Here is a 26417-nt window from a genome sequence, read left to right as displayed (position 1 = left end):
TTCAATGAGGATGTAAAACTATTGACGAGATACTCTATCTCACTTACAGAGTTTAGGTAGCTACTCTGCACTGTGTTGGTATATGGCATTAGAGAACATAAAGAAGGAATCATATCCTTAAACCTAGTTACAGCGCTTTCTGAAAGACTTCTAGTGTAATGAAACTTATTCCCCACTGCTGGGTAGCCCATCAGAGTAAATGTAAATGTTATTAAGAAATGATCAGACAGAAGGGAGTTTTCAGGGAATACTGTTAAGTCTTCAATTTCCATACCATAAGTCAGAACAAGATCTAAGATATGATTAAAGTGGTGGGTGGACTCATTTACATTTTGAGCAAAGCCAATTGAGTCTAAGTGGATGTTAAAATCGCCCACTATAATTATCTTATCTGAGCTAAGCACTAAGTCAGACAAAAGTTCTGAAAATTCACAGAGAAACTCACAGTAACGACCAGGAGGACGATAGATAACAACAAATAAAACTGGTTTTTGGGACTTCCAATTTGGATGGACAAGACTAAGAGTCAAGCTTTCAAATGAATTAAAGCTCTGTCTGGGTTTTTGATTAATTAATAAGATGGAATGGAAGATTGCTGCTAATCCTCCGCCTCGGCCCGTGCTACAAGCGTTCTGGCAGTTAGTGTGACTCGGGGGTGTTGACTCATTTAAACTAACATATTCATCCTGCTGTAACCAGGTTTCTGTAAGGCAGAATAAATCAATATGTTGATCAATTATTATATCATTTACTAACAGGGACTTAGAAGAGAGAGACCTAATGTTTAATAGACCACATTTAACTGTTTTAGTCTGTGGTGCAGTTGAAGGTGCTATATTATTTTTCTTTTTGAATTTTTATGCTTAAATAGATTTTGCTGGTTATTGGTAGTCTGGGAGCAGGCACCGTCTCTACGGGGATGGGGTAATGAGGGGATGGCAGGGGGAGAGAAGCTGCAGAGAGGTGTGTAAGACTACAACTCTGCTTCCTGGTCCCAACCCTGGATAGTCATGGTTTGGAGGATTTAAGAAAATTGGCCAGATTTCTAGAAATGAGAGCTGCTCCATCCAAAGTGGGATGGATGCCGTCTCTCCTAACAAGACCAGGTTTTCCCCAGAAGCTTTGCCAATTATCTATGAAGCCCACCTCATTTTTTGGACACCACTCAGACAGCCAGCAATTCAAGGAGAACATGCGGCTAAACATGTCACTCCCGGTCCTATTGGGGAGGGGCCCAGAGAAAACTACAGAGTCCGACATTGTTTTTGCAAAGTTACACACCGATTCAATGTTAATTTTAGTGACCTCCGATTGGCGTAACCGGGTGTCATTACTGCCGACGTGAATTACAATCTTTCCAAATTTACGCTTAGCCTTAGCCAGCAGTTTCAAATTTCCTTCAATGTCTCCTGCTCTGGCCCCCGGAAGACAATTGACTATGGTTGCTGGTGTCGCTAACTTCACATTTCTCAAAACAGAGTCGCCAATAACCAGAGTTTGTTCCTCGGCGGGTGTGTCGCCGAGTGGGGAAAAACGGTTAGAAATGTGAACGGGTTGGCGGTGTACACGGGGCTTCTGTTTAGGGCTACGCTTCCTCCTCACAGTCACCCAGTCGGCCTGCTTTCCCGGCTGCTCGGAATCTGCCAGAGGGAAACTAACGACGGCTAAGCTACCTTGGTCTGCACCGACTACAGGGGCCTGGCTAGCTGTAGAATTTTCCATGGTGCGGAGCCGAGTCTCCAATTCGCCCAGCCTGGCCTCCAAAGCTACGAATAAGCTACACTTATTACAAGTACCATTACTGCTAAAGGAGGCCGAGGAATAACTAAACATTTCACACCCAGAGCAGAAAAGTGCGGGAGAGACAGGAGAAGCTGCCATGCTAAACCTGCTAAGAGCTAGTAGCTGCGCTAAGCTAGCGGATTCCTAAAAACACGCAAAGTGAATAACGTGTAAATAATTTAGAGGTGATTCAGCAGAGGGAGTGCTTTAGTTAAGGCACGTGAAGATAACACTGTGAAACAAATCGTTATCTAGGTAACTAGATCAATCTAACTGCGCAGATTAAACAGCTAACAGATACAGCAAAACACCGCTGTGCTCCGGAACAGGAAGTGATACAATACCGCAGTGAGAGCCAACCACCAGTAGAGGCAAGATATATCAGCCTCTACTTCTTCTCTGCTTCTGACCAGAGAAGACTGCTGCACTGGTGGGCATCGCCACTGCTGCTGACCACATTGTCACATCATTCAAAGCTCTTCCTCTGGAGGTACATAAGGAGTTTGAGGAGAAGGGGGAGTGGACAGTTCCAACTAGAAGTAGAAGTAGACTAGTCAACGACGTACAGGGGCAGGGAGCCTCGTCCGGCATGGGAGGGTGCAGGGCCTCCCTGGTCGTCAACCTGCAAAATCCTTGCAACAAAAAGACCCTTAAAGTAGGGACATGGAACGTGCGAAGCATGCGAAGAGCTGAGAAGCTGGAAAACATCAAGAGAGAGATGGAGAGAAACAACTTGAACATGCTCGGTCTGATAGAGACCAGGTGGAAGGAGACGGGGATGTCAGCAGTGACAAGTATAGAGTGATCCATTCTGGAGGAAAACAGAGCCAGTGGGGAGTAGCGATATTACTGGACCAAACAACTAGTCAAAGTGTGAGTGAAGTGGAATGCATCAGCGACCGTCTGATGAGAGTGAGACTGAGAGGATCACCAGTAGACATAGTGGTGATTGTAGTATACATGCCAACAACAGACTACGAGGATGAAGACGTTGAGGAAGTCTATGAACAAGTGGAGGATGCGATCAGGAAAGGAAGAGGAGATGACTACGTCATTGTAATGGGAGACCTAAATGCGGTGGTGGGAGAGCAAGGTGAGAATGACGTAGCTGGCAAGTACGGATTAGGGAGCAGAAATGACAGAGGACAAATGCTACTCGAGTTCTGTAAAAGAAATAAGCTCTGCATTACAAACACATGGTTCAAGCATAACAAACGTAGGAGGTACACATGGAAGGCCCCAGGAGACGTGAGACGAATGCAGTTAGATTACATCATGGTGAATCAGCGGTACCACAACAATGTAAAGAACGCCCATGCCTTTCCTGGTGCAGATGTGGACTCAGACCACAACCTTGTTGCAATGAAAGTCAACCTGAAACTCAAGCGACTGAGAAAACCAAACATCCACAAAAAGTGGAACTAGAAGCTCTGAAAGATGAATCCAGAGAAAAACTAAATGACGGAGTTAGAATCAGACTACAGAGCAACCAAAACACAGAGACAGGTGCAAATGAACAACGGAACATCTTAAAGAAAGCACTTACTGAAAGTGCAGAGGAGACCATTGGAGGAGAACAGAGGAGGGGAGCAAAGAAACCGTGGGTGACAGAAAATATGATACGAAAGATGGACGAGAGGAGACGGTGGAAAAAAGTGAACACAGAGAAAGGAAAGAGGATGTACAGAAAGCTTAACAATGAACTGAGAAGAAATACAGATGCAGCGAGAGAAAAGTATTGGGAGGAACAATGCAAAGAGATAGAAGACTTGGAAAGAGTTGGAAAGATTGACAAAATGTACCAGAAGGTGAAAAAACTGACCTGGAAAAACAAGAATCAGTCAACGAAGACCATCATGAGTAAGCAAGGTGTACTATTGACAGAACCAGAGGAGATCATTGAGAGGTGGAAAGAGTACATAGAGAAGCTCTACAAAAAAGAAGAGAGGCCTGAGCAAATTGAGATGAAAGAAGAGGAAGAGGTAGAGAGGGAGCAACTTGGCCCGGACATCTTGAAAAGTGAGATACTACATGCCATACAAGAACTGAAGACCGGCAAAGCAGAAGGCGAAGATGGCATCCCAGCAGAGATGCTCAAGGCACTGCAAGATAAAGGAGAGGAGCACCTTATCACTCTGTGAAAAACCATATATAACACTGGATCATGGCCTGAGGACTTCCTGCGCAGTATCATCGTGCCGCTGCAGAAGAAACTCAATGCACAGAGATGTGAAGAACATCGAACACTCAGCCTCATCTCCCATTCATCAAAGATCCTGTTGAGAGTAATTAACAACAGACTGAGAACCAGAACGAAGGACTACATTGGATGGGATCAGTTTGGATTCCGGAAAGGGATGGGAACAAGAGAGGCAGTGGCCATCATGAGAATATTATCAGAACGTAACATCGAACACAACCGAGATGTTTATGTTTGTTTTGTCGACTACGAGAAGGCATTCGATCGGGTGGACTGGACGAAACTGATGGCCGTTTTGAAAGACCTGGGAGCAGATTGGAGGGAGAGGAGATTGATCAAAGCCCTTTACATGGGACAGACGGCAACAGTGCGAACTGACCAGTGAATGGCTGGACCATGTATCATCGGAAGAGGAGTGCGACAGGCCTGCCTACTGTCTCTGCTGCTTTTTAACATCTTTGCAGAGACAATGATGAAGGAGGCCATGGAAGGATTGGAAGAAGGAGTGAAGATGGGAGGACACTTGATCCAAGCTGTGAGATTTACAGACAATCAGGCAATGATAGCGAACACAACAAAAGGACTCCAGACCATCATGACGAAGCTAAATGAGGTGGTGGAGCAATACAGAATGAGAATAAACAAGACCAAGATGAAGGTAATGAAGACTGGGAAAGGTGAATATGAGCAGTTGCAGATCAACATCGATGGCCAGGTACTAGAACAAGTCCTACAATTCAAATATCTTGGAAGCCTGCTCACAGATGATGGACGTAGCGAAAAAGAAGTGAGGAAAAGAACTGCTATGGCAAAAGACGCGTTCAACAAACATCAAGTGCTACTCACTGGAAAGACCAACCAAAACCTGAAGAAGAGACTAATCAAGACTTTAGTTTGGAGTGTACTCTTTTATGGCTCAGAAACCTGTACATTGAAGAAAGAGGACATGAAGAGACTAGAGAGCTGCGAGATGTGGTTTTAGAGGAGGATGGAAAAGATCAGCTGGAGAGAGCACGTGAGAAATGAAGAAGTACTGAGTAGAATTGGAGAAAAGAGAAGCCTAAAAGTTATAATCTGGAAGAGGAAAGCGCGATGGATTGGCCACATCATGAGATCAGAAGGAATGTTAAGAACAGTGCTGGAGGGGAGAGCAGATGCAAAGAGAGGGAGAGGAAGGAAGAGGCTGGCAATGCTGGACAACATACAAGAAGGGCGTGGCTATCACATCATAAAGGAGATGGCGATGGATCAAAAGAGATGGTGTGCGGTTGTGCATGCTGGACCTGCCCAAGAGCAGACCACCTAAGAGAGAGAGAGATAATTCCAAAATAGTTAAGCTTTTTTTTTGTTGTTGTTGTTAAACCTCTTGAATTAAAGCTAAAAATCTACATGACAAGCAAATCTTGATCCTTTCATTTGAAATCCATTGTGGTGGTGCACAGAGACTATATATATATATATATATATATATATATATATATATATATATATATATATATATATATAACTTTTTAAATACTTACAAACCCAACTGTATCTGGCACATTTTTTTGCAGCTATTAGCTGCTTTCAGTGGATGAAAACTCACTAAATTTTGTCTGTGAATCTGTCAGTATTTTGTGCAGTGGTATTGTATCGCCAGCTCATGGGCCTGCTTTAGGCTCTCATCTCAGCACAAATCTAAAATTATTTAAATGGTAAAGCATTGGTCATATTTCTCTGAAAATTACATACACAGGTTCCACATCAAAGTATAGCAAATGGAAATCCAGTACTTGACAATACAACCTTTCCACATTTTGGGAAGCTCCAATATAGTAGTTACCCAATGAATCCATCAGTCTCCAGTACATATTCAGAATCCAGAAGATTTCCAAGACTTTCTGGTTTTGGATTAATGGTAGCTTTTGCTGCAAAAAGCGAGGGAAAAATATTCATGGTGTCACAAGTGAAATTACTGCTTCTCAGTACTTCTTTGTCAGATGCCCATATGAGGGACTGTGTAGCTTCCCACCATTAACAGTTATCCCGTTGACTGACTGGTAGTACTTGCTGATCTCCACTGGTAGACCAAGGATGGTGGGTTGGATGAAGCGAGCCTCAAAGATCAAAAATGGCTTGGTTTGATGCCATGACAATCTATTCTGTAATTTCTCAATCGCTTTCCACAAGATGTTTTCTTTTCCTGCAGAAGGTCCAACTGCCTGTATGAAGATAAGACAGGAGAGTGGCATGTCACAAACATTTTAGACAACATGTATCTTTAGGGTTTTTTTAAGGAGCTAAATTATCATCTCACCTTGAGGACCATGTTAATGAATTCTTTGTTAACATCTTCAAAGAACCACTCTTGTCCAAATACCCGTGAATAAACAGTGAGGAAGCTCTTGTCTTGAGCCATACTGTTCAATCTTTGAATCTGTAAATGACATGGCCGAATTAGTTTCACTAAATAAATAAATAAATAAATAATATGATCCATAAATCACTGACACTTCTGGGATGGTATATTTACAACTTTTTTTTACCTTCCTTATTAATATACTCACCACACTCAAAATAGCTTGCGAATAATTCATACTCCAATTAGTAGGAAACAGTTCCGGAAGTCTGTTGTTATTGATACCCAACTTGAGGATGCATGGGAATGAGATTTATTATAAGTTAGAAAACACATTACTTTCAATTGGTTTGGAAATTATATAGCAATTTCCACTGTACCTCCATTAGCTCCAGAATTCTGCCAATAAAATTATATTTTCCTTTCATCATGATCTCAACAGGAATGGCACTCTTTCCATTTCTTAGCATGAAGAATTCAATAGCCTTACCCATTAGGAAGTCATCTGTATTGGAAGAGAAATTAATTATAGCAGGAAGTCGTTGGCAAACTGCCTTAACGTCTGTGCACTGATGTGTTTGACCGTACTATTAAACCAGTCCATGTGCAAAGCTGTGCTGTAGTTAAAGCTGAGGTCACCAAATCTGTCCTTCAACTCTTTCACAGCTACACTGCAGGCGATTGATCTATCATAGAGACCATAAAATAGAATGTTTGATTGTGGGGTAATGTCAAGAAACATAAATATTAATAAACACCTTAACACCATTACTGAACTCACAGATAGTGATTCTCTGGAGTCTTAGATCTGGCAAGATTTTTCATGTAGGAGTATGCAAAACTAGAAACGTGAAGGTTTTCTTCTTCCAATAGAAGTTGAGTAACTGTAGACACCAAGGCCTTGGGTGGTTTAGTCTCAAAGAGGATCAAAATGGCCTGCATGCGTACCTCAGCAGCAAGGTCCTTCTTTAAGAACACTTGCATGGTGACATCTTGGACCTGAAAGCACAGTTTTTATTATTGTCCATCCTGATTTCTGGGGTTCTTAAGTTTCAATGCTCAGAAAAAGACATAAACATTTTTAGATGCAGATAGTGTATGCTGTAAATCTGAGCATGAATAATCAAAATGTAGGCACATCTACATTTTAAAGGTTAAAATAAGCAATCATGCATAAATGTATTATTCATTTCAACACACTCTTATATGCAGCTACATGTAGTTTGATTATGGGATACAGAGCATGCAATTACACCAGATTGTCCCATCAAACCAATATAGCTTTAATCATTCTGCATTAACAGGTTGTTGTTTTCTTACGCCGTGGGGGTCTCTAGCAGCTATGAGTCTCAGTGCCTGCACAGCGGTGCTCTGCAAATGTGGTTTGACATTCACAGGGTTGGCAGCCACTCCAGGAATGAAGCGAATAATGGTTTTAATGCTGCCTGGATGTCCAGCATTCCCCAGGGCTTTCAGATTGAGGAGCATGTCTTCATTTTGGCCATTTTTCAGAGCAGCTGCAGCCATGTCCAACAGTGGCTAATACAAACAATGAACCAAGTATGCAATCAGTGCTTACTTTGAAACCCATTCATGTTATGTTATTATATTATACATAATTGTGACTCCACAGTGTAGTTAACTGGCGAAGACTCCCAACCTCAGTGCACCCACCATGCTAACAGTATGTTGGGCCAACTATGTTAACCTGTGGTAAATTACTGGCTTATCAACATATATCACCAAAAGGCATTATTCTTCAGTACTTATGATACTGAACCCACAATATTGCATTCACGGTATAATACTTTAATGCAGTGGTGTCCAAAGTATTCCCGTCTGCTCAAAGTGATGTTAATCAGTGAAATCACCTGCTGGAGTCAGTGGCTGCAAAGAAAACCTGGACCCTCTTGGCTCTTTCTGGGATACTTTGGACACCACTGCTTTAGCATACACAGAAAAAAAAAAAAATGAGGCAAGCAGTGTTCCTGGACTTTGTTCTTATACACTTAAGAGATGTATATTTCTCATGGAATGCAAGGTAACTTTTATGAACTACCTGTGAAATGAGTATGCCATGCAGGACAGAAACTAATCCCCCCACTCCCAGCTAGCTTACAGTGCTGCATGATGGATAGCTACGTTACACAGCAACTGAGGAGACATATATGATGCAAACTTTAAGATCATGTTGATAAATACGGGGGGGGGGGGGGGGGGGACATCACAGAACTTTCAAGCAGCCAAGAAATGTGGTGTGACTGATTGTAATATTAGAGTATGGTGAGCCAAAAAAAAAAAAGACCACCTTGGAAATATTAACAGTGAGACACACTTACTGTGGTCCTAAAAGTGAAAAAAGTGGTCTTATTAAATTTATTTATGTATTTATTTTGTACAAAAAGAAGATTTGGTCTAAACAAATCTTTTTGCAAAGATATGCATTAATTGCATAATTTACGGTCATGTTATTTACTAAATGTGTTATATGCTGTCATTAATGGAATTATGTGTTTCATGTTGTTAGTAGGTTTATACTACTAGATTGGGTAGTGTTTGTAAAATAGGTAGCTGTCATTTTTCAAGGGTGGTAATAAATTAAGCAAAGCTTGTATGATTTGGAATGGTATGTGAGTCCAGAATGTTTTTAGAACCTTAGGCTACAACAATTTTTATGAGGAACTCAACCCTTTTATTTCCTGTTAATTGTGTATTCTTAATGTTAATTTACTGCCTTAATGTATGTATAAATTGTTTAGAGTCCTGTTATCATATACACACTATACATAGTGTTATTATTATCATTATTATTATTATTATTATTATTGTTATGATTGTTACATTTTATTCTTCAGTATTATCATTTGATTTTTAAAAGGACCACAATGGAAATGTGGTCCATGTTTTCACTTTCTTGGGTCATCCGTGTATTTTTTACATATTTACTATATTCTATATACTATACTATACTATATTTATTATATTATGTACTTACCTTGAATTTACTAAATAAAATCACACACTCACGGTTTTAATATAAAGATGATTTATCACCCTCTGCTGGAATGGCATGTTATGGGTCTTTCACACTGGAAGCGTCAGCCCGACACATCAATGCCCCCAACGCGTCGTGACATCAGACGCTTCGCTTTGGAAGCGGCAAGGGGGGACGGAGATTGTGGCTACGTCACACTCTGGCTGTTTTCATAACCCGAAAAAAGTCGAAGCGATCGCCATCTTGAATTTGCATATATAGAACCACAAAAAAGCTTTAAAACAGCAGTAGGACGATTCTCCCATCACCCTGCTGGGAGAAGGTTTTTTCAGCTACTTTTCGGAGTGACGCCAACCGAGGGAGGACTGACAACTTGGTGGGATATTGATCGAACCGCGACAGCGGGCCAACCCGCAAGGAGAAGCCGGGGTTGAGGCATCATCCCCGGGCAGAATGAGGCAGGCAGCCGGGGTGATGGAGCAGACCCACTCAGTCTGAAATCTCCCACTTTTTGGATATATGCGAAGTCCCAGAATGGTTTTAGTTCTGCAGCTTTATCGAGGTGAGAATAATATAAAAATAAAACGTGACGTTTACTCCACTGCTGTGAAGGTTTAATGATCGGCTAACGTTAGCTTAGGGCCCTGTCCCACTGGCGTGTAGGAGGATTTGCGTATGGATTGCGCACAAAATTGGCCCATATTCGCCAAACATCCGCCATATCCGTGTAACATGCCTGTATGAGTCGGCCGTCATCCGAACATGCCCGTGATCATCCGCAGAGGCACGCATGTCCACAGCCAGGATTTTTGAGTAGCTCAAAAATCTGGATGCGGATAATATCTGCCTTACATACTCCATACATACTGAATTCATACACAATACATACTCGCTCTATGCGCTGTATATCTGCCGTTAACCGCTGATTTTCGCAACTGGCGGGGATTTGCGGCTTGGCAGCAGACCGGGACAGTGTGTAAAACAGATATATTGCTTGCCTATCATGTCCACATCACAAACTAAAATAAGCTGTAGCGAATGCATACAAATTGGCTATGAATAAAGCGTTTTTATTACATCTGCTTTGCAGCTGATTTGCGGACAATCTGTGAATGCATAACAAACACGTCACGTAAACTCAAAGTACTATATGTGGCAGAAAGCGACATACCTGCCAGTCAGTGCCAGTCCGGCTGTGTAAATCCACAAAGACGTAATAGCTGCTGCAATCCAGGACTTTTATTTAACACCAACAAAAGGAAGAGTTGCTTGTTTAGCCACAGCTCACGCTGAAGTCTGTTTTCTGTGACACTCGCAAAAAAAAAACAAATAAAAAACACCATCTCACACCCCGAGCGGCTTCCCCCCTCCCGCTCCCCAAACTCTTGAACAGTTAACCCTCACATGACAACATGAACAAACTCTGTGATCAACTTGTCCAAGTCCAGCAAATGCTCCAGAGGCTGTATTGTTGGTGTGAATAGTGATGCCGAAAGGAGCGAGTGCGCTTCTTTTATGACTGCAATGCAGATGCCGTGCATGTGCAACACATGCGCGATGCATTCATATTACACCCGTAATACTGCTGTGATAATCTCAATGTGTCAGATCAGTGTCCTCACTACATACGTTATATAACCGTGATTGTTCGTCATATATTCGCTATATATTATTAATATATCCGTAATTCATACTGGGACACTTGTCATTTTTGGCCATTTTTGTTGCGGACGGCAATGAACGCCCGCAATTTGTATACTCAATTCATGCGCAATTAATCCTTTCACCAGTGGGACAGGGCCCTTAGCCTTTTACCACAGTTGATCTGAGTGAACACTTTAATTTGTAAATGGTTCAGTTTTTCACCTGTGTGAAGCGCCTTGAGGCAACTTTGTTGTGATTTGGCGCTATATAAAGGAAAATAAATTGAAAATTTAATTGAATTTTTTTTATTATATATATATAATATATACTGCAATGTTTCTTTATATTTTAAGAAATGTTTTTATTTGTCCCAATCAGGAACATTTGCTGTGCAGACAACCTAAGTACAGATGCACTTCAAAACTTCCATTGATGAGCTGAACACCATGAAGTCCAGTTGGAAGAAAACATCTCTGCTTTTCAGTCACTAGTCAAATTTATATTTTAGAAATGGCTCTGTCCTGATCACAACATTAAAGGCAATCACAAATTTTTATGTAATGACAAGTTGAAATGACTCAGTTTAAAAAAAAAAATCATGTTAATGTCACAGAAATCCTACTTTCCAATCACACTACAGTCATTCTTAAATTATCTCCTGTTGCATTTATAATAAACATTTGTATTTATTTACAGTGTCTGTTTTTCTGGTTGAAATGCGCTATGAATAATCTACCAGACTTTAAAAAAATTTCCATGTTATTTTATTTGTCGAAAAATAAATATCCAAGGTTACAGGTGGTTTTAATTTACAGATGAAGAAAGGTTTCTAAAGAACCTTTTATTTATTTAGCTCTTTTATTTACAAGTGTTCTAAACTTTTTTAAACAGTAATCAAAAATTTTGAGGTAAAAAAAAAAACATTTGCAAGGATTTTTCTTCAGAAAACTGCTCTATAAATGAGCAGTCCTGTGACACATTTTTGTTTTGTAGAGATCAGTGGTTTCTGCCACTAGTCTTCTGTGTTTTGGCCCGACGCGTCATTCTTATTGGACAGCGTGAAGCTACGTCACAGCGCAGAGTGGCGAAAGTTGGATTGGGTTGAACTTTGACCACGTCAGCCTCTCGACAAGCGGCAATACATCCTCCCGTCAGAAGCATCCCTTTAGCTCGGCTTTTGACGCAACCCTTCTGACACCTCTAAAAAGCAATGCGCCTCATTGAAAATTAGGCTTTTTAGACCGATTTGTGAGGCCTCTGATGCTTCCAGTGTGGAAGGCCCTTTAGTCCACTATGTACAAGTAATATCCGTAGTTTCTCCAAAAATATTAGTCCTATCAATGTTACATTTTTGCGCTGTTCATCCTGTACCCAAAGTACATAAACATACCAAATGGCAAATGTCAGCTGTGCCCGATCACACGCAGACAGAGCTTTTTGTTTTCTTCTGCATTCTGCTGCAAGCAGGTGCTTTTAATTTTCACACACACACAAACAGAGATGGTTGCGTAAGACATAAAAAGTAATACTCTTTTCACTCATGGTAACGACAACATGACACATAACTAAACTCACTAAACCAATTGACCTACAAAATCACAATAAATCAATAACACTAACAACCCTGTTGAACTAACATGAACCACAATAACAACATTTAAAACACCAAAACCCTGAACTCCCATGGTGCATTGCAGCACAGTGTCCATTGTTTACTGGTTAGCTAAAATGGATAATTTCTCCAAAAATATTATTCCTATCAACTATCTGTTTTTGCAATGTTCATCCATGACCCAAAATATATAACCATACCAAACGGCAAATGTCAGCTCTCCCTGCTTTCTGCGTGATTGAAGCCATACAGATGCACCCATACACACAGAGGTCACTTGGCTATTATAATGTAGATTTGTGCTGTCTATACTAGTTAAGTATCACCAATTTACATAGATGGCATGCAACAGAGAAAGTTTTTTTTTTATCTATATGTTAAACCTATTACCGAACTGTCTGGAGCATCAGTCAAAAGGAATTATGAGGAATCTTTAATAGATCACGTACGGTTAGATGGTCAGGACATGCTTCACATATCACATGGCTCCTATAACTTTTAACAATGTGTAACATATAACTTACAAGCCAAAACATCCTGTGTATTCTATAAAACATATAACAGTGTACTCTGTGGAATATTTAATAAGAGTGTTTGCTGTATTTGTGCATTCAATTACCTGAACTGCAGTTACTGGACACGGCCTGCTCAGGTCAGGGTAATACTGAGAGCAGTACTTATAGACCAGTGAGCCATAAGAAAGGACCACTGTACGCCAAAGATACTTACAGGATTTGCTAAAGGGAAGTTCCAGAAACTTCTGCAAAAAAAACAAAAAAAAAAAACAGTGAAGATGGTTAATAATAAAGATTTTGTAATAGCTTACATTTGATCTTTTCTATGAATGTCTCTTTCATGACTTTTGCTTACTTTAGCCCTGTCAACAAGTTTTGAAGTAGCTTGCAGATGGTTAAATGACAGCAGAAGGGTTTGCAGAGCTTCTGAAATGGTTATATCACTGGCATGGAATCGTGTTTCCAAGAACTGAAGGATTCTCTCATCGTTGACTTCAGAAACTGTGTCCAAAAACCAGCGTCTAATAAGGGAATGAGATGACATAAGACATTGTGGCATCTTATTACTTTAATTTTGCTGAAATTAATCAAAAGAGAAAATGTAATGTGTGATAGATAAGGGCATCATCCTTAAAAGCACTGTGTTATTTCCAGATGTTTCAGAATGTAACCAGAAATGAATCACTTCATATACAGTATTATGCACTTGAAATCGAAAGACATGTTCATAATTGACTTTCTTAATTGAGCTAAATGGAGCAGGTTCTTTATTCCCTAAGAATTGTAACCAGACCCCCACCTCTCTTCTTCATTGTTTATGATCTTCTTCCACAGTCCCTCTAAGCCTTCAAAAGAGATCCTTCGCAGAAGCTGATACAGCTTTATTGTGTCCTCAGTTGAGACGCTGTCAATCTGGTAAGCATTTGCTTGAGCCAAACGCTTGAGCATCTCCTCAGCCTGTGGAGAGGAACAGATGACAGCTTTTGGAAACAGGCTTTGATGCATTAATGTAATGTACAAATGTTTACAAATGAAGCAGATAAACTCAATTCTAATAATTCAAATGAATTGTCTACAATGAGATATTTTCTTCATGGATATGTTTAAATATTTGAGAATTTATTTATTCCCAGTCATTACATTGCTGATATTTTCCATTTTAATTAAGCTACCAAATATAAAAATATGATCTTATGTTACACTGTATATTATTGTTTCCTCCCGGTGCAGTTTGTTTATGTCAGTTCATTAGTTTTTTCATGGACCCACAACATGCCAGCGGAGATAGCGAGACTGCCGGGTAGCCTGTGGTTTGTTATCAGGCCTAGCAGGCGCCGGAGGTAGCGCAGGGAGAGGAAGCAGAAATGCAGATGCCTGGCAGGCCAGTGAGCCCAGCTAAGGAACCAACCGCACAGACCTCCGCAACCAACTATGTTCCCCACTAACTCCAGATCTCTTGCAAACAAGATGGATGAGCTGTAGTCACAGATTGCCCACAACTGCATCAACTGTGAGTGCTGTCTCCTGATTGTTAGCAAATCCTGGATCCACAGTGGAGATAGCAGGTCGCACCATTCAATGCTACGACTGGAACGAGCCTCCATTAAGACCATGTGAGGGGGTCTCTGTGTTTACGTGTTTTAAGACGGGTGCTTGGACAGCCAAGTAATAGATGCCCACTGCTTATTGGACCTAGAGGCCATGTTTGTCAAGTTGTGATCCTTCTACCTGCCACAGGATGTAACGGTAGCCATTGTGACTGCTGTTTACATGCCTCCCAATGCTAATGTTAGCACAGCACTCGGCCTGCTTCAGATCAGCAGAGGGCTCATCCGGATGGCGTGCACATCATTGCCAGGACTCTTTAATAGAGCATGCATCAAGACAGTTCTCCACAAACTCCACCAGCACATGAAGTGTGCAATGAGGGGAGAAAACACACATGATCATGTTTATTGTAACATAAAGCATGCCTACAGAATGACCTCCCCTCCCCAGACCACCTTTCTCTGCTCCTTTTCATAGCTTACACTCCCATCAGGAGGCAAACAAAACCATCCACCCAGACCATCAACGCTTTGCCTGAAAATGCCCTTGCCCAGCTGCAGGACTGCTTTGCCTGCACAGAGTGGAGCATTTTTGAAGATCACAACCTGGATACACATGCCGAGTCTGTTCTCTTCTATCAGGTGCTGTGTAGAAAACATCACTGAAAACAGCCTGGATGACAAAGGAAGTCCAGACCCTGATCAGCGCTCGTAACTCGGCTTTCAGGATGGGAGACAGAGCTCTCTACAGCACCGCCAGAGCTGATCTGAGGAGGGTCATCAAACAGACTAAAGACTCCTACAAAAAGAAAACAGAGGGATACCTGACAGACAATAACCCACAAAGCTAAACAGCTTCTGTGCTCGGTTTGAGACCGCCATCACACACCTGCAGTCCCTGCCTCCCCCTGCTTCCAGCACCTCACCTCTCTTTCTACAACCCCTGGCAAAAATTATGGAATCACTGGCCTCGGATGATGTTCATTCAGTTGTTTAATTTTGTAGAAAAAAAGCAGATCACAGACATGACACAAAACTAAAGTCATTTCAAATGGCAACTTTCTGGCTTTAAGAAACACTATAAGAAATCAAGAAAAAAAGATTGTGACAGTCAGTAACGGTTACTTTTTTAGTCCAAGCAGAGGAAAAAAATATGGAATCACTCAATTCTGAGGAAAAAATTATGGAATCACCCTGTAAATTTTCATCCCCCAAACTAACACCTGCATCAAATCAGATCTGCTCGTTGACATTGACCCTATGCCATGACATTGACCCTATGTGTCTTTTTGCAAGGAATGTTTTCACAGTTTTTGCTCTATGGCAAGATGCATTATCATCTTGAAAAATGATTTAATCATCCCCAAACATCCTTTCAATTGTCCAAAATATCAACGTAAACTTGTGCATTTATTGATGATGTAATGACAGACATCTCCCCAGTGCCTTTACCTGACATGCAGCCCCATATCATCAATGACTGTGGAAATTTACATGTTCTCTTCAGGCAGTCATCTTTATAAATCTCATTGGAACGGCACCAAACAAAGTTCCAGCATCATCACCTTGCCCAATGCAGATTCGAGATTCATCACTGAATATGACTTTCATCCAGTCATTCACAGTCCACGATTGCTTTTCCTTAGCCCAATGTAACCTTGTTTTTTTTTCTGTTTGTGTTAATGATGGCTTTTGTTTAGCTTTTCTGTATGTAAATCCCATTTCCTTTAGGCGGTTTCTTACAGTTCGGTCACAGACGTTGACTCCAGTTTCCTCCCATTCATTCTTCATTTGTTTTGTTGTGCATTTTTCGATTTTTGAGACATACTGCTTTAAGTTTTCTGTCTTGACGCTTTGATGTCTTCCTTGGTCTACCAGTATGTTTGCCTTTAACAACCTTCCCATGTTGTTTGTATTTGGTCCAGAGCTTAGACACAGCTGACTGTGAACAACCAACATCTTTTGCAACATTGCCTGATGATTTACCCTCTTTTAAGAGTTTGATAATCCTCTCCTTTGTTTCAATTGACATCTCTCGTGTTGAAGCCATGATTCATGTCAGTCCACTTGGTGCAACAGCTCTCCAAGGTGTGATCACTCCTTTTTAGATGCAGACTAACGAGCAGATCTGATTTGATGCAGGTGTTAGTTTTTGGGATGAAAATTTACAGGGTGATTCCATAATTTTTTCCTCAGAATTGAGTGATTCCATATTTTTTTCCTCTGCTTGGTCTAAAAAAGTAACCGTTACTGACTGCCACAATCTTTTTTTCTTGATTTCTTATAGTGTTTCTTAAAGCCAGAAAGTTGCCATTTGAAATGACTTTAGTTTTGTGTCATGTCTGTGATCTGCTTTTTTTCTACAAAATTAAACAACTGAATGAACATCCTCCGAGGCCGGTGATTCCATAATTTTTGCCAGGGGTTGTAGGAGCAGGAGGTAAGGAAAAACACAAGAGCAGTGAACTCCAGGAAAGCTGCTGGCACTGAAGATACCCTCGGCCGGTGATTATAGCATGTGCAGACCAACTGGCAGGGATCCTCATCAAACTCTTCAACTTCTCCCTGACACAACATGCCACCATTCCCACATGTCCGAAGGTCTCCACCATCATCCCCATCCCCCCAAAAGACTGCCATAGACAGTCTGAATGATTACAGAACCATCGTCCTGATGTCTGTAATCATGAAGTGCCTGGAGCGTTCAGTCTCCCAGCACATCTATGAAGGACACCATCATCCTCACTCCCCACACAGCTCTGAGCCACCTGGAGAACAAGAAGAGCTATGTGAGGATGCTCTTCGTGGACTGCAGTTCAGCATTTAACACCATCATACCATTCTCATCACCAAACTGATGAAATTACAGGTCTCCCTCCCCACCTTTAAGTGGATTAAAAACTTTCTGACCAGCCGCCCACAGTCTCACGGGCCCCAACTACACACACACACTTTTATGTGTGTGTATATTTCTTTGCACTACTCCATACAGTATCAGTATGCAGTACATATTTCATATTTAAACAATGTTTTGTAGCATATAAAATGTCTTGTCTTTTGTTTGTGATGTACAGTAGCTCTGCGGGAGCACCCCCAATTCCGTTATACCACTCCCCACTGTATAATAACAATAAAGACTATTCTATTCTAACTACGTAGTTAGTTAATCAGCAATGTATATCTCAAAAAGATGTTGATTTTTGTAAGATTTGGTGGAGAGTCAGACCTAATTAAATTTTGGTGTGTATCTGGACCATGTGCAGATCTTGCCTTTGATCTTTAATTATTTGCCTTTGATGCTGATCCTACTTTTGATCTTTTATTCTGCCTACTTTGATCTTTATCAAGAGGTGAATCCTGCCTTGATCACTGAGCTTTGATTGTTGATCCTCATTCCTTTGTTCCTGATCTGATCCTGTCTGGCTGTCAGTTATGTGATTGCTGGTAAATATAGCTGAGTAAAAGAACATTTGCAGAGTATGGGCTTGGGTATTGCTATTTGTGTAAACTGTAACTGGTTTAATGTGAGAGTACATAAATATAAATAGTTACCTGAAACTGAGTAAGTTAAAACTAATGAAATGGAACTAAAGTAACTGCAACTTAGTACAGTAATTGGTTGCTTGAGATGAATCCATAATAGTAACTTTCTCTCTCTCTCTCTCTCTCTCTCTCTCTCTTGATTGAGAGAGAAGGCTTCATTTAAGAATGGGTAATGACACTATTCTTTGATCCTGATTCCTTCACTGCATGTATATATTATTTCAGTTTCAGTTTTCAATTTATTTTCATGTATATAGCACAAATCACAACAGAGTTGCCCCAAAGCGCTTCACACAAGTAAGGTCTAACCTTACTAACCCCCAGAGCAGCAGTGGTAAGGAGAAACTCCCTCTGAGGAAGAAACATCAAGCAGACCAGACTGAAAGGGATGACTATCTGCTTGGGCCATGCTACAGACATAAATTACAGAACAATTCACAAAACAAATATACAGGAAATGCTGTTGGTGCACAGGACAGGAGGGTCTCCAGCACAAATACCACACTCATCTCTGGATGGAGCTGCACCTTAAAGAGAGAGAGAGAGAGAGAGAGAGAGAGAGAGAGAGAGAGAGAGAGAGAGAGAGAGAGAGAGAGAGAGAGAGAGAGAGAGAGAGAGAGAGAAACAGAATCAGCCATCAGAAAGACAAGAAATACAATATAATTAGTCAGCATTAGACAACAAGAAATACAGGAAATACTAAGATGATTGCCCTAAGCTTCACTAAAAGACCCAGAATTTAGGTGTATTATTATTATTATTATTATATATTATGATTCTGATTTGACTGATCTTGTGGAACTTGTGGATCTTGTAGATAATACCATAGGATCTAAGTTCAGCAATAATAATTAAAGGTCTGGATAGTCCCCTTGGTCCTGATTTCCTTGATCTTGACAGGATCAGCACAAGACAGACAGAGAGACAAATGGTGACAAATATAATCTCTTTGGCAAGGATCAAAGATCAGCAACCAGTATTAAAGCTGAGGTATCAGGTACAAAGATGAGGATCAAAGCTCTGTGTGTCACAATCAAAGGACAGGATTAAAGTGTACGGAACAGCATCAAAGATGGATGATAATGAACAAACATTAAAATCAAAGTTCATCAATCAGAAGAAATGTTAGAGAAAGCATCAACAGAATAACCTTCTTAAAAACTGAACAGAGATCTCATCTTTGGACTACTGGACTGTGGTAGAGGTGTGCACTCTCTCAGAGCCTTCTTAGTTACCTTTGATACTGGTTCCTGTTGTTCCTGCAGTAGAATGGGTATATTTGGCTCCTCGGTTCCAAACGTATATGTAATGTTGCCTTTGCTTTTCACTGGACCAATGGTGTGGGCGCCATGTGTGTCAAGCTCACTGAGCAGCTCCATCTGTATCCTGGAAGATACCATTTTTATTTTGTACAACAATTGCACATTGTGGATAAACAGGCGTTGTCAGAGGAAGACGTGTGTTTGACTTACACTGTATGCATCCTGAAAGTTCCACCTTTCACATTGAAGGGTGAGACATGTTGTTGCTCCCGGGCACGAACTTTAGTGATCACACCACCTTCATTTGTTGGTTTGATTGTGTAAACATATTTGACATCTGTAGAAATTGAGTCTCCTCTCTAGACAGCACGAAAAAGAAAAACTCAACTGAATATAGTAGTACAAAGCACGAGTACATAGCCTTGGGAAGTGGGGGTGCTGGAGGTGCTACAGCAACACTTGCTTGCTTTTTTCTAGCATCTAATAATTTTGTGATGCGGATAGCGCGCGTGTTTCAGTGTGTGCTTGATGTCCTTGCACACAGTAGGGGTTGAAATGAAATATAGTAAATTTTGTGTGTAACGTTTTTGGATATGTTGTCGTCAGCTTAGCGGGATGCCTTACTACAGCACCCCGAGCCCAAATCCTCTTCCCGTGACCATTTTGTAATACAGTATTTAAAAATGCAGATGGGCTTTTTTATAGACTGAGATGCATCAACAGAAGATAAAGATGGTCTCCAAGCCCTTAGGCTATTGCATACTTCTGTCAAATTTTGAGACAGGATTTGCTTTAAAGTTGTTTTAAAGTATACTCTTTATTGTCTTTAATGAAAAATCTCTGAATGATCTAAATCAAATTGTAATATGAAACTCTAATGGATATTGGATAAATGGAAGTATACACATCAAATTAGCATGCAAATTTGGTTCCATTTAGGGTGCAAATTTGGTTCCACACATTTGGTACCTGCACACTGCGAACCCCACCCACTAGTGGGGGCAGTGTTTAGCTAAACATGCGGAGTTTGTTTTGCTGACGGATGACAACTTGAAGGAGCTCATTGATGGTGCTAATTCTTTGAACACACGTGCACACACATACACACAAAACAAATCCACTGCGCTGTAAGCCATCTGGAGGTATAAAGAGCTGGTAGGAGGAAGATAGAATGAAAAGCTGGGCTAATTTCTGATGTGATTTTTTTTTCACTGCACTGAGGAAGTACACAGTCTGTTTTTTTTTCTCTCTTTTTTGAAGTACACAAAGTCGGTGCACGGCATCGCAGACTATATTGTCAGAATTATTTTTGGACTTCTATTTAAAGTTCATGTTGGATTGTTGATGTCAGAGCAGCAGTGATGCACCAAAGCTGGACAAATTTCTGACGTGTTTCGCTGGAGTGAGGAAGTACACAAAGTTTTTATGGAGGTACACAAAGTCAGTGCAGTGGCGCACCAAAATGTAAGCCCCTTTTCTCATCTCATCTCATCTCATCTTCAATCGCTTTTCCGGGTTCGGGGCGCGGGGTCAACAGCTCTAGCTCTAGACCCCAGACTTTCCTTTCCCATGCCACATTGACCATCTCTGACTGGGGGATCCTGAGGCGTTCCCATGCCAGCGTGGACATATAATCTCTCCACCTAATCCTGGGTCTTCCCCAGGGTTTCCTCCCAGATGGACGTGCCTGGAACACCTCCCTTGGGAGGTGCCCAGGAGGCATCCTTACCAGATGCCCGAACCACCTCAGCTGGCTCCTTTCAACGTGAAGGAGCAGCAACTCTACTCCGAGCTCCCCATGGATGACTGAACTTCTCACCCTATCTCTAAGGGAGACACCAGCCTGGTGTCCACCATGGTGTTTGAGGGTTGCCGTCCCTTGAGGCATCTAAGAGCTTCAGGCCACAGCTCCCCATTGCAGCGTCAGCAATGGAAGCTTTGAACATTGCCCATTCTGGTTCAATGTCCCCAACCTTCACAGGGATGCTAGAGAAGCTCTCCCGGAGGTGTGAGTTGAAGATCTGTTGGACAGTGGGTTCCTCCAGACATTCCCAGTTCACCCACACTATCCGTTTGGGCTTACCAGGTCTGTCCAAAGTCCTCCCCCACCCTCTGATCCAACTCACCACCAGATGGTGATCAGTTGACAGCTCTGCCCCTCTCTTCACCCGAGTGTCCAGAACATGCGGCCTCAAATCAGATGATACGATCACAAAATCATCATCGACCTTAGGCCTAGCGTGCTCTGGTACCATGTACACTTATGAGCATTCTTATGTTCAAACATGGTGTTCATTATGGACAGTCCGTGACTAGCACAGAACTCCAATAACAAACGACCATTCGGGTTTAGATCAGGGAGGCTGATCCTCCCAATCACATCTCTCCAAGTGTCTCTGTCATTGCCCACGTGTGCGTTGAAGTCCCCCAGCAGAACAATGGAGTCCCCCACCGGAGCCCCATACAGGACTCCATTCAGGGACTCCAAGAAGGCCGAATACTCCAAAATGCTGTTTGGTGTGTAGGCACAAATAACAGTCAAAGTTTTCCCCCCACCACCTGAAGATGCAGAGAGGCGACCCTCTCATCTACTAGAGTAAACTCCAACATAGCGGCGCTCAGCTGTGGACTTGTGACTATCCTCACACCACCTGGCGCCTCACCCCCTGGGCAACTTCAGAGAAGAATAAGGTCCAACCCTTATCAAGGAGAGTGGTTCCAGAGCCGAGGCTGTGCAGGGAGGCGAGGCCCACCAGATCTAACTGGTATTGCTCCACCTCCTGCTCAATCTCCGGCTCCCTCCCCCACAGCGAGGTGACATTCCACACCCCCAGAGCTAGCCCCTGCTGCCCAGGTCTGGTCCATTGAGGGCCTCAACTTTCACTGCCACCCAAAGGCACCCTTTTCTGTTGTTTATAAATTAATATAATATCAAATGACAAAGATCTATTTTAGCCATTATATAAAACAAATAATGAATGCTTTTACATTCTTTCAGTGGAATAAATATTTAATTCAGCTTTCACCTCATGAAATATTTGTACATGGTGTCCAGAGCACGGGAAGTCTGGCAGCATAGGGAATCCAGGGATTCAAAGGTGGCAGCGGCTGGCATCCAGGTGTGTACAGGTAGGAAATGAAGGGGAGATAAAGCTTTGGAGGTGGCAGAGTCACATTTGAGACAGAAGACACTGGTGGGGTCCATAGCCATAGGGCTTGCAGGGATTGGCTACTTCCCAGTAACCAGGGTGGACAAGCCCAAGGGTAAAGAGCAACAGCGCCTTGTTCAGGAGGAAGTGCGGGCAGACGTGGAGGAAGAACGAGCTAGCAGGATGGTGGGAATAGGGCAACAAGGAGCTTGGACTAAATGGGAGAATGTCCTGCAATGAAAGATCACCTGGTCCAACATCTGGAAAGCAGACTTCCGGTGCATCAGGTTTTTAGTCTAGGCTGTTTATGATGTCCTACTAAGCCCAGCTAACCTCCATGTCTGGGGCAAGTCAGAATCACCAGCCTGCCCCCAGTGTCTGGGCCGGGGAACCCTGGAACACATCCTCAGCAGCTGCCCAAAGGCCCTTGCAGATGGGTGCTATCACTGGCACCACAACCAGGTGCTTAGGGCAGTTGCTGACAGCATAGCTACAGCCATCAACCCCATGAAGGGACACCACAAGCCGAAGACTATCAGGTTCCATAGAGCCGGGGGGAGAAGCCCAACAGTCAACCATGCACGAAGTCTGGCCTCCTCACCTCTGCCACTGACTGGCAACTTGAAGTGGATTTGGGCAAACAGCTGAAGTTCCCAGCCAGGATAACATCCACACGGCTCCGACTGGATATGATCATTGTGTCAGACTCAACCAAGCAGCTGACCATTCTGGAGCTCACAGTGCCCTGGGAAGGCTGTATGGAAGAAGCCAATGAGATGTAGCATGCCAAGTACCAGGAGCTCGTGGACAAAAGCAGGAGGCAAGGTTGGAAGATGTGCTGCGAACCTTTGGAGGTGGGTTGCCGAGGATTTGTAGGGTGGTCTCCCTGCAAAGTTCTCACATTGATGGACCGCTCTGGTGAGGCAAAGAGGAAGACAGTTAGGTCTGCTACTGATGCCGCAGAGAAAGCCACAAGGTGGCTATGGAGCAAGAGGCAGATCTGTGGGTAAACGCTGCTGGGACACAGGCCGGAGTCTGATCAACCCCAGTCGGGTCGCCTGGGCGAGTGTGTCTGATGTTGTAAGACCCAAAACACCCAGTGACCCCAGGTTACATCACTGATGATGTGTCCTAGTGCATCTGCAAGATGTATTCTTGACCTGTACCATTGAACTCATAAACATTCATTATTAGTATACCATTTTTTGGTGATATTGGATCTGTACACGTCCATTTATCCATAATCTATTAGAGTTTTGTGTTAAACAATAGTGAAAGTGCAAAGGTGTTTAAATGTTTGATTTTGTATGTTGAGATAAACTGACCTGTCTGGATACAGGGCTGAGAAGAGCAGCAGCCATTCCTTTGTACACAGCTGATATTTGCTTACAGTCATTCACATCAACAACCCGAGTCAACTTCAGTTCCTTTGTTGAGTTATTTTCCTCATTGGCATAGTAACTCTGACACATACCATGAACTCCAACCTACAGAAAAGACCATTTACTGTTATGTTATTTGTAACCAATAACAGTCTGTTGTAGGTTCTGATGGTCAGAGATGATGAACCTCTTCCAGGTGGTAGATGGTCTGGCTAGTCTTGACAGTCACTTGGAACAAACCCAGTATCCCTCTGACTATGTTGACCACAGTAGGTGAAATGTCAGCAGAAGCATGGATTTCATCAATGTGCCCATTGGTGTAGTTAAACACAATGGGTTTGGCCAACTCGGCAGCGATACGTTCGGTCAGCTTTGGTGAGGGATTGAAATCACTCTTCCCTGGTACACCGTTAAACTCCTTGATAGCCAGATCTATAATCTTTCAACCAGAAAAACAAAATTAGTATTTGCATCACATTATGTGTTTATTCAACACAATAATTAAAAAGAAAGTATTTGAAAATATTGTCATTATAGTGTTCAGAAAATGCACCAAGATAGGGGCGCTGTCTTCAAAACAAGAGTGAACATATGCTGGTGTCAGTTATTTTATCAGGTTGTTTAGACATAGTCCACTATGATTTGAATATTTAAATAAAAAACTTCAACAATCTTCGAGTCAAACCTACTCACATCTTAACCTTATTCCGGCGGAGAGTGATTGTCTCACAAATATAAAACATTTGCCATTGTGTTTTACATGATAGATAAAATGTCTAGATAAAGTGCATGAACCAGGCACTTGATAGTCTTCCAATAAAATAGGCACTTTTAATGGTCCTAACATTAATTAAATACCTATTTAATTATTTGTTTTTTTAATTTTAGAATTTTTTTCTTGTATAAAATTACATGAAAAATCTTAACAATTTCCATTGATAAATATATCTAAAAATAAATAATTGTCAGCAAAGTGTACAAAACATTTCATCAGATTACTAGTTAATAGACTTATAGTATTTCAACAATTAATAAATTACATATGCCACATTATCAATTAATATAACTGTTGCTTTACTCCAGTATTAAAAAAAATCATCATCAGGCCTTCTAACGAAGTGTTTGTATTGTTACTTTATTATTAATGTGTTCATAATTAAGTTAAGGAAGTGTGATTAGTCATTTACCTGAAGAAGGAATGATTGTTCAGACATGCTGATAATCTTGACTTTGCACTGCATCTTAACACCAGATTCAGCCAGATTTGGCAAGCCAAGTCCAAAATTCACCTGCCCATCATACTTGTACTCATAGGTTTTCTTTATATTTAGGCTTGGCTCTGCAATAAGATTCCAAGATTAAATATTAGGTATTTTAAGTTATTGTATTTTTTCTTTATATTTAAAAACAAAGCATTTGTAAGAGAATATTTCATGTGTTTATTTGTGTAAAACAAATAAAAACTCACCATAGGAGAGACTTTGGCATGCTAAAATTGTGAGAACATAAACAAATAGTTAATATTAGAACATTTAGACCATCTGTAAATGCATGAACACATACATTACTACAAGTTAGCAGAGCAGGCGAATATGATACTTTGAAAAATAATAAATGGATTAATAAATATACTGCATTTAGAGAGCAGTTTTTTTATGGACAAAACACTTTACACTGATGCCTCACATTCACCCATTCACACACCATTGTCATGGTGCTGCCATACAAGGCACTCACTACAGACCGGGAGCGACCTGGGGACTAAGGACCTTGCCCAAGGGCTCTGAGTGATTTTCAAGTTTGACAGGCATTTGAACCGAGCCCACTGCTTCAACCATCACTTCCCCAAAAGTTCCAAACTTCTTAACTTTCACAGTTTTCTTTATTTTTGAATACAACAATATTTTAGAAACAGTTTTATTTATTTATTTTTTTGTTTAAAGCTTATTGAATTTAGTGACTCAGCCACACACTTTGAGGCATTTAAGCTGTAATTAAGAAAGAAGGAAAATGGGAAAAAACAAAACAAAAACTTACTGGCCAAGGCCACAAGGCAACAGAACAGGAGACCCCACATCTTGATAGTCAGGTGCAGACGTAATTTTTCAAATCACTACTTTATATACTCAAAGTTTGTGGGCAGGCTGGGGGTTTGGTTTAAAAAGGAACCACACAGTGTGATCATAGCAACAAGGGACAAACCGGTGACACTGACATGAGTGACATGGATGAATGCCAAAGATAAGTTTAAATAAATAAATGGTGAAGACAGATGTAAAAAATCAGCTTTTATAATTAATAATATATTATAGCAATAGTATTTGGACAATGTAAAAATGTTATGTTGCTGGAAATAGTAGTGCTGTATTTATTCTTTGATAATCAGTCATAATGTATTTTAAATGCAGTTATTTAATATTCCTTAAATAAATATGGATGCAACAA

At 41.3% G+C, this 26417-nt stretch overlaps 1 protein-coding gene across 1 annotated transcript in view; it reads right to left on the bottom strand.

Moving 5' to 3' along the window:
• The window catches only part of vtg3 (vitellogenin 3, phosvitinless), a 36313-nt gene extending 10264 nt beyond the window's left edge, over positions 1-26049 (bottom strand). The window contains exons 1-18 of the mRNA XM_034179161.1: positions 26010-26049; positions 25441-25461; positions 25160-25311; positions 24160-24411; positions 23916-24077; positions 19652-19800; positions 19415-19565; positions 13889-14046; positions 13445-13610; positions 13194-13334; positions 7644-7862; positions 7105-7322; positions 6912-7009; positions 6704-6828; positions 6532-6612; positions 6282-6401; positions 5997-6186; positions 5808-5892 (exon numbers count right to left, since the gene is read on the bottom strand). Coding sequence (XP_034035052.1) covers positions 5808-5892; positions 5997-6186; positions 6282-6401; positions 6532-6612; positions 6704-6828; positions 6912-7009; positions 7105-7322; positions 7644-7862; positions 13194-13334; positions 13445-13610; positions 13889-14046; positions 19415-19565; positions 19652-19800; positions 23916-24077; positions 24160-24411; positions 25160-25311; positions 25441-25461; positions 26010-26049 — 2528 coding nt within the window. The remainder of the gene's footprint in view (positions 1-5807; positions 5893-5996; positions 6187-6281; positions 6402-6531; positions 6613-6703; positions 6829-6911; positions 7010-7104; positions 7323-7643; positions 7863-13193; positions 13335-13444; positions 13611-13888; positions 14047-19414; positions 19566-19651; positions 19801-23915; positions 24078-24159; positions 24412-25159; positions 25312-25440; positions 25462-26009) is intronic.
• Positions 26050-26417: the final 368 nt, after the last annotated feature.

This window comes from Thalassophryne amazonica, chromosome 10 (assembly GCF_902500255.1).
Source record: "Thalassophryne amazonica chromosome 10, fThaAma1.1, whole genome shotgun sequence".
Classification (NCBI taxonomy): Eukaryota; Metazoa; Chordata; class Actinopteri; order Batrachoidiformes; family Batrachoididae; genus Thalassophryne; species Thalassophryne amazonica.
Note: the sequence above shows the minus strand (reverse complement) of the source record. Positions and strands in the feature narration are given on the sequence as shown.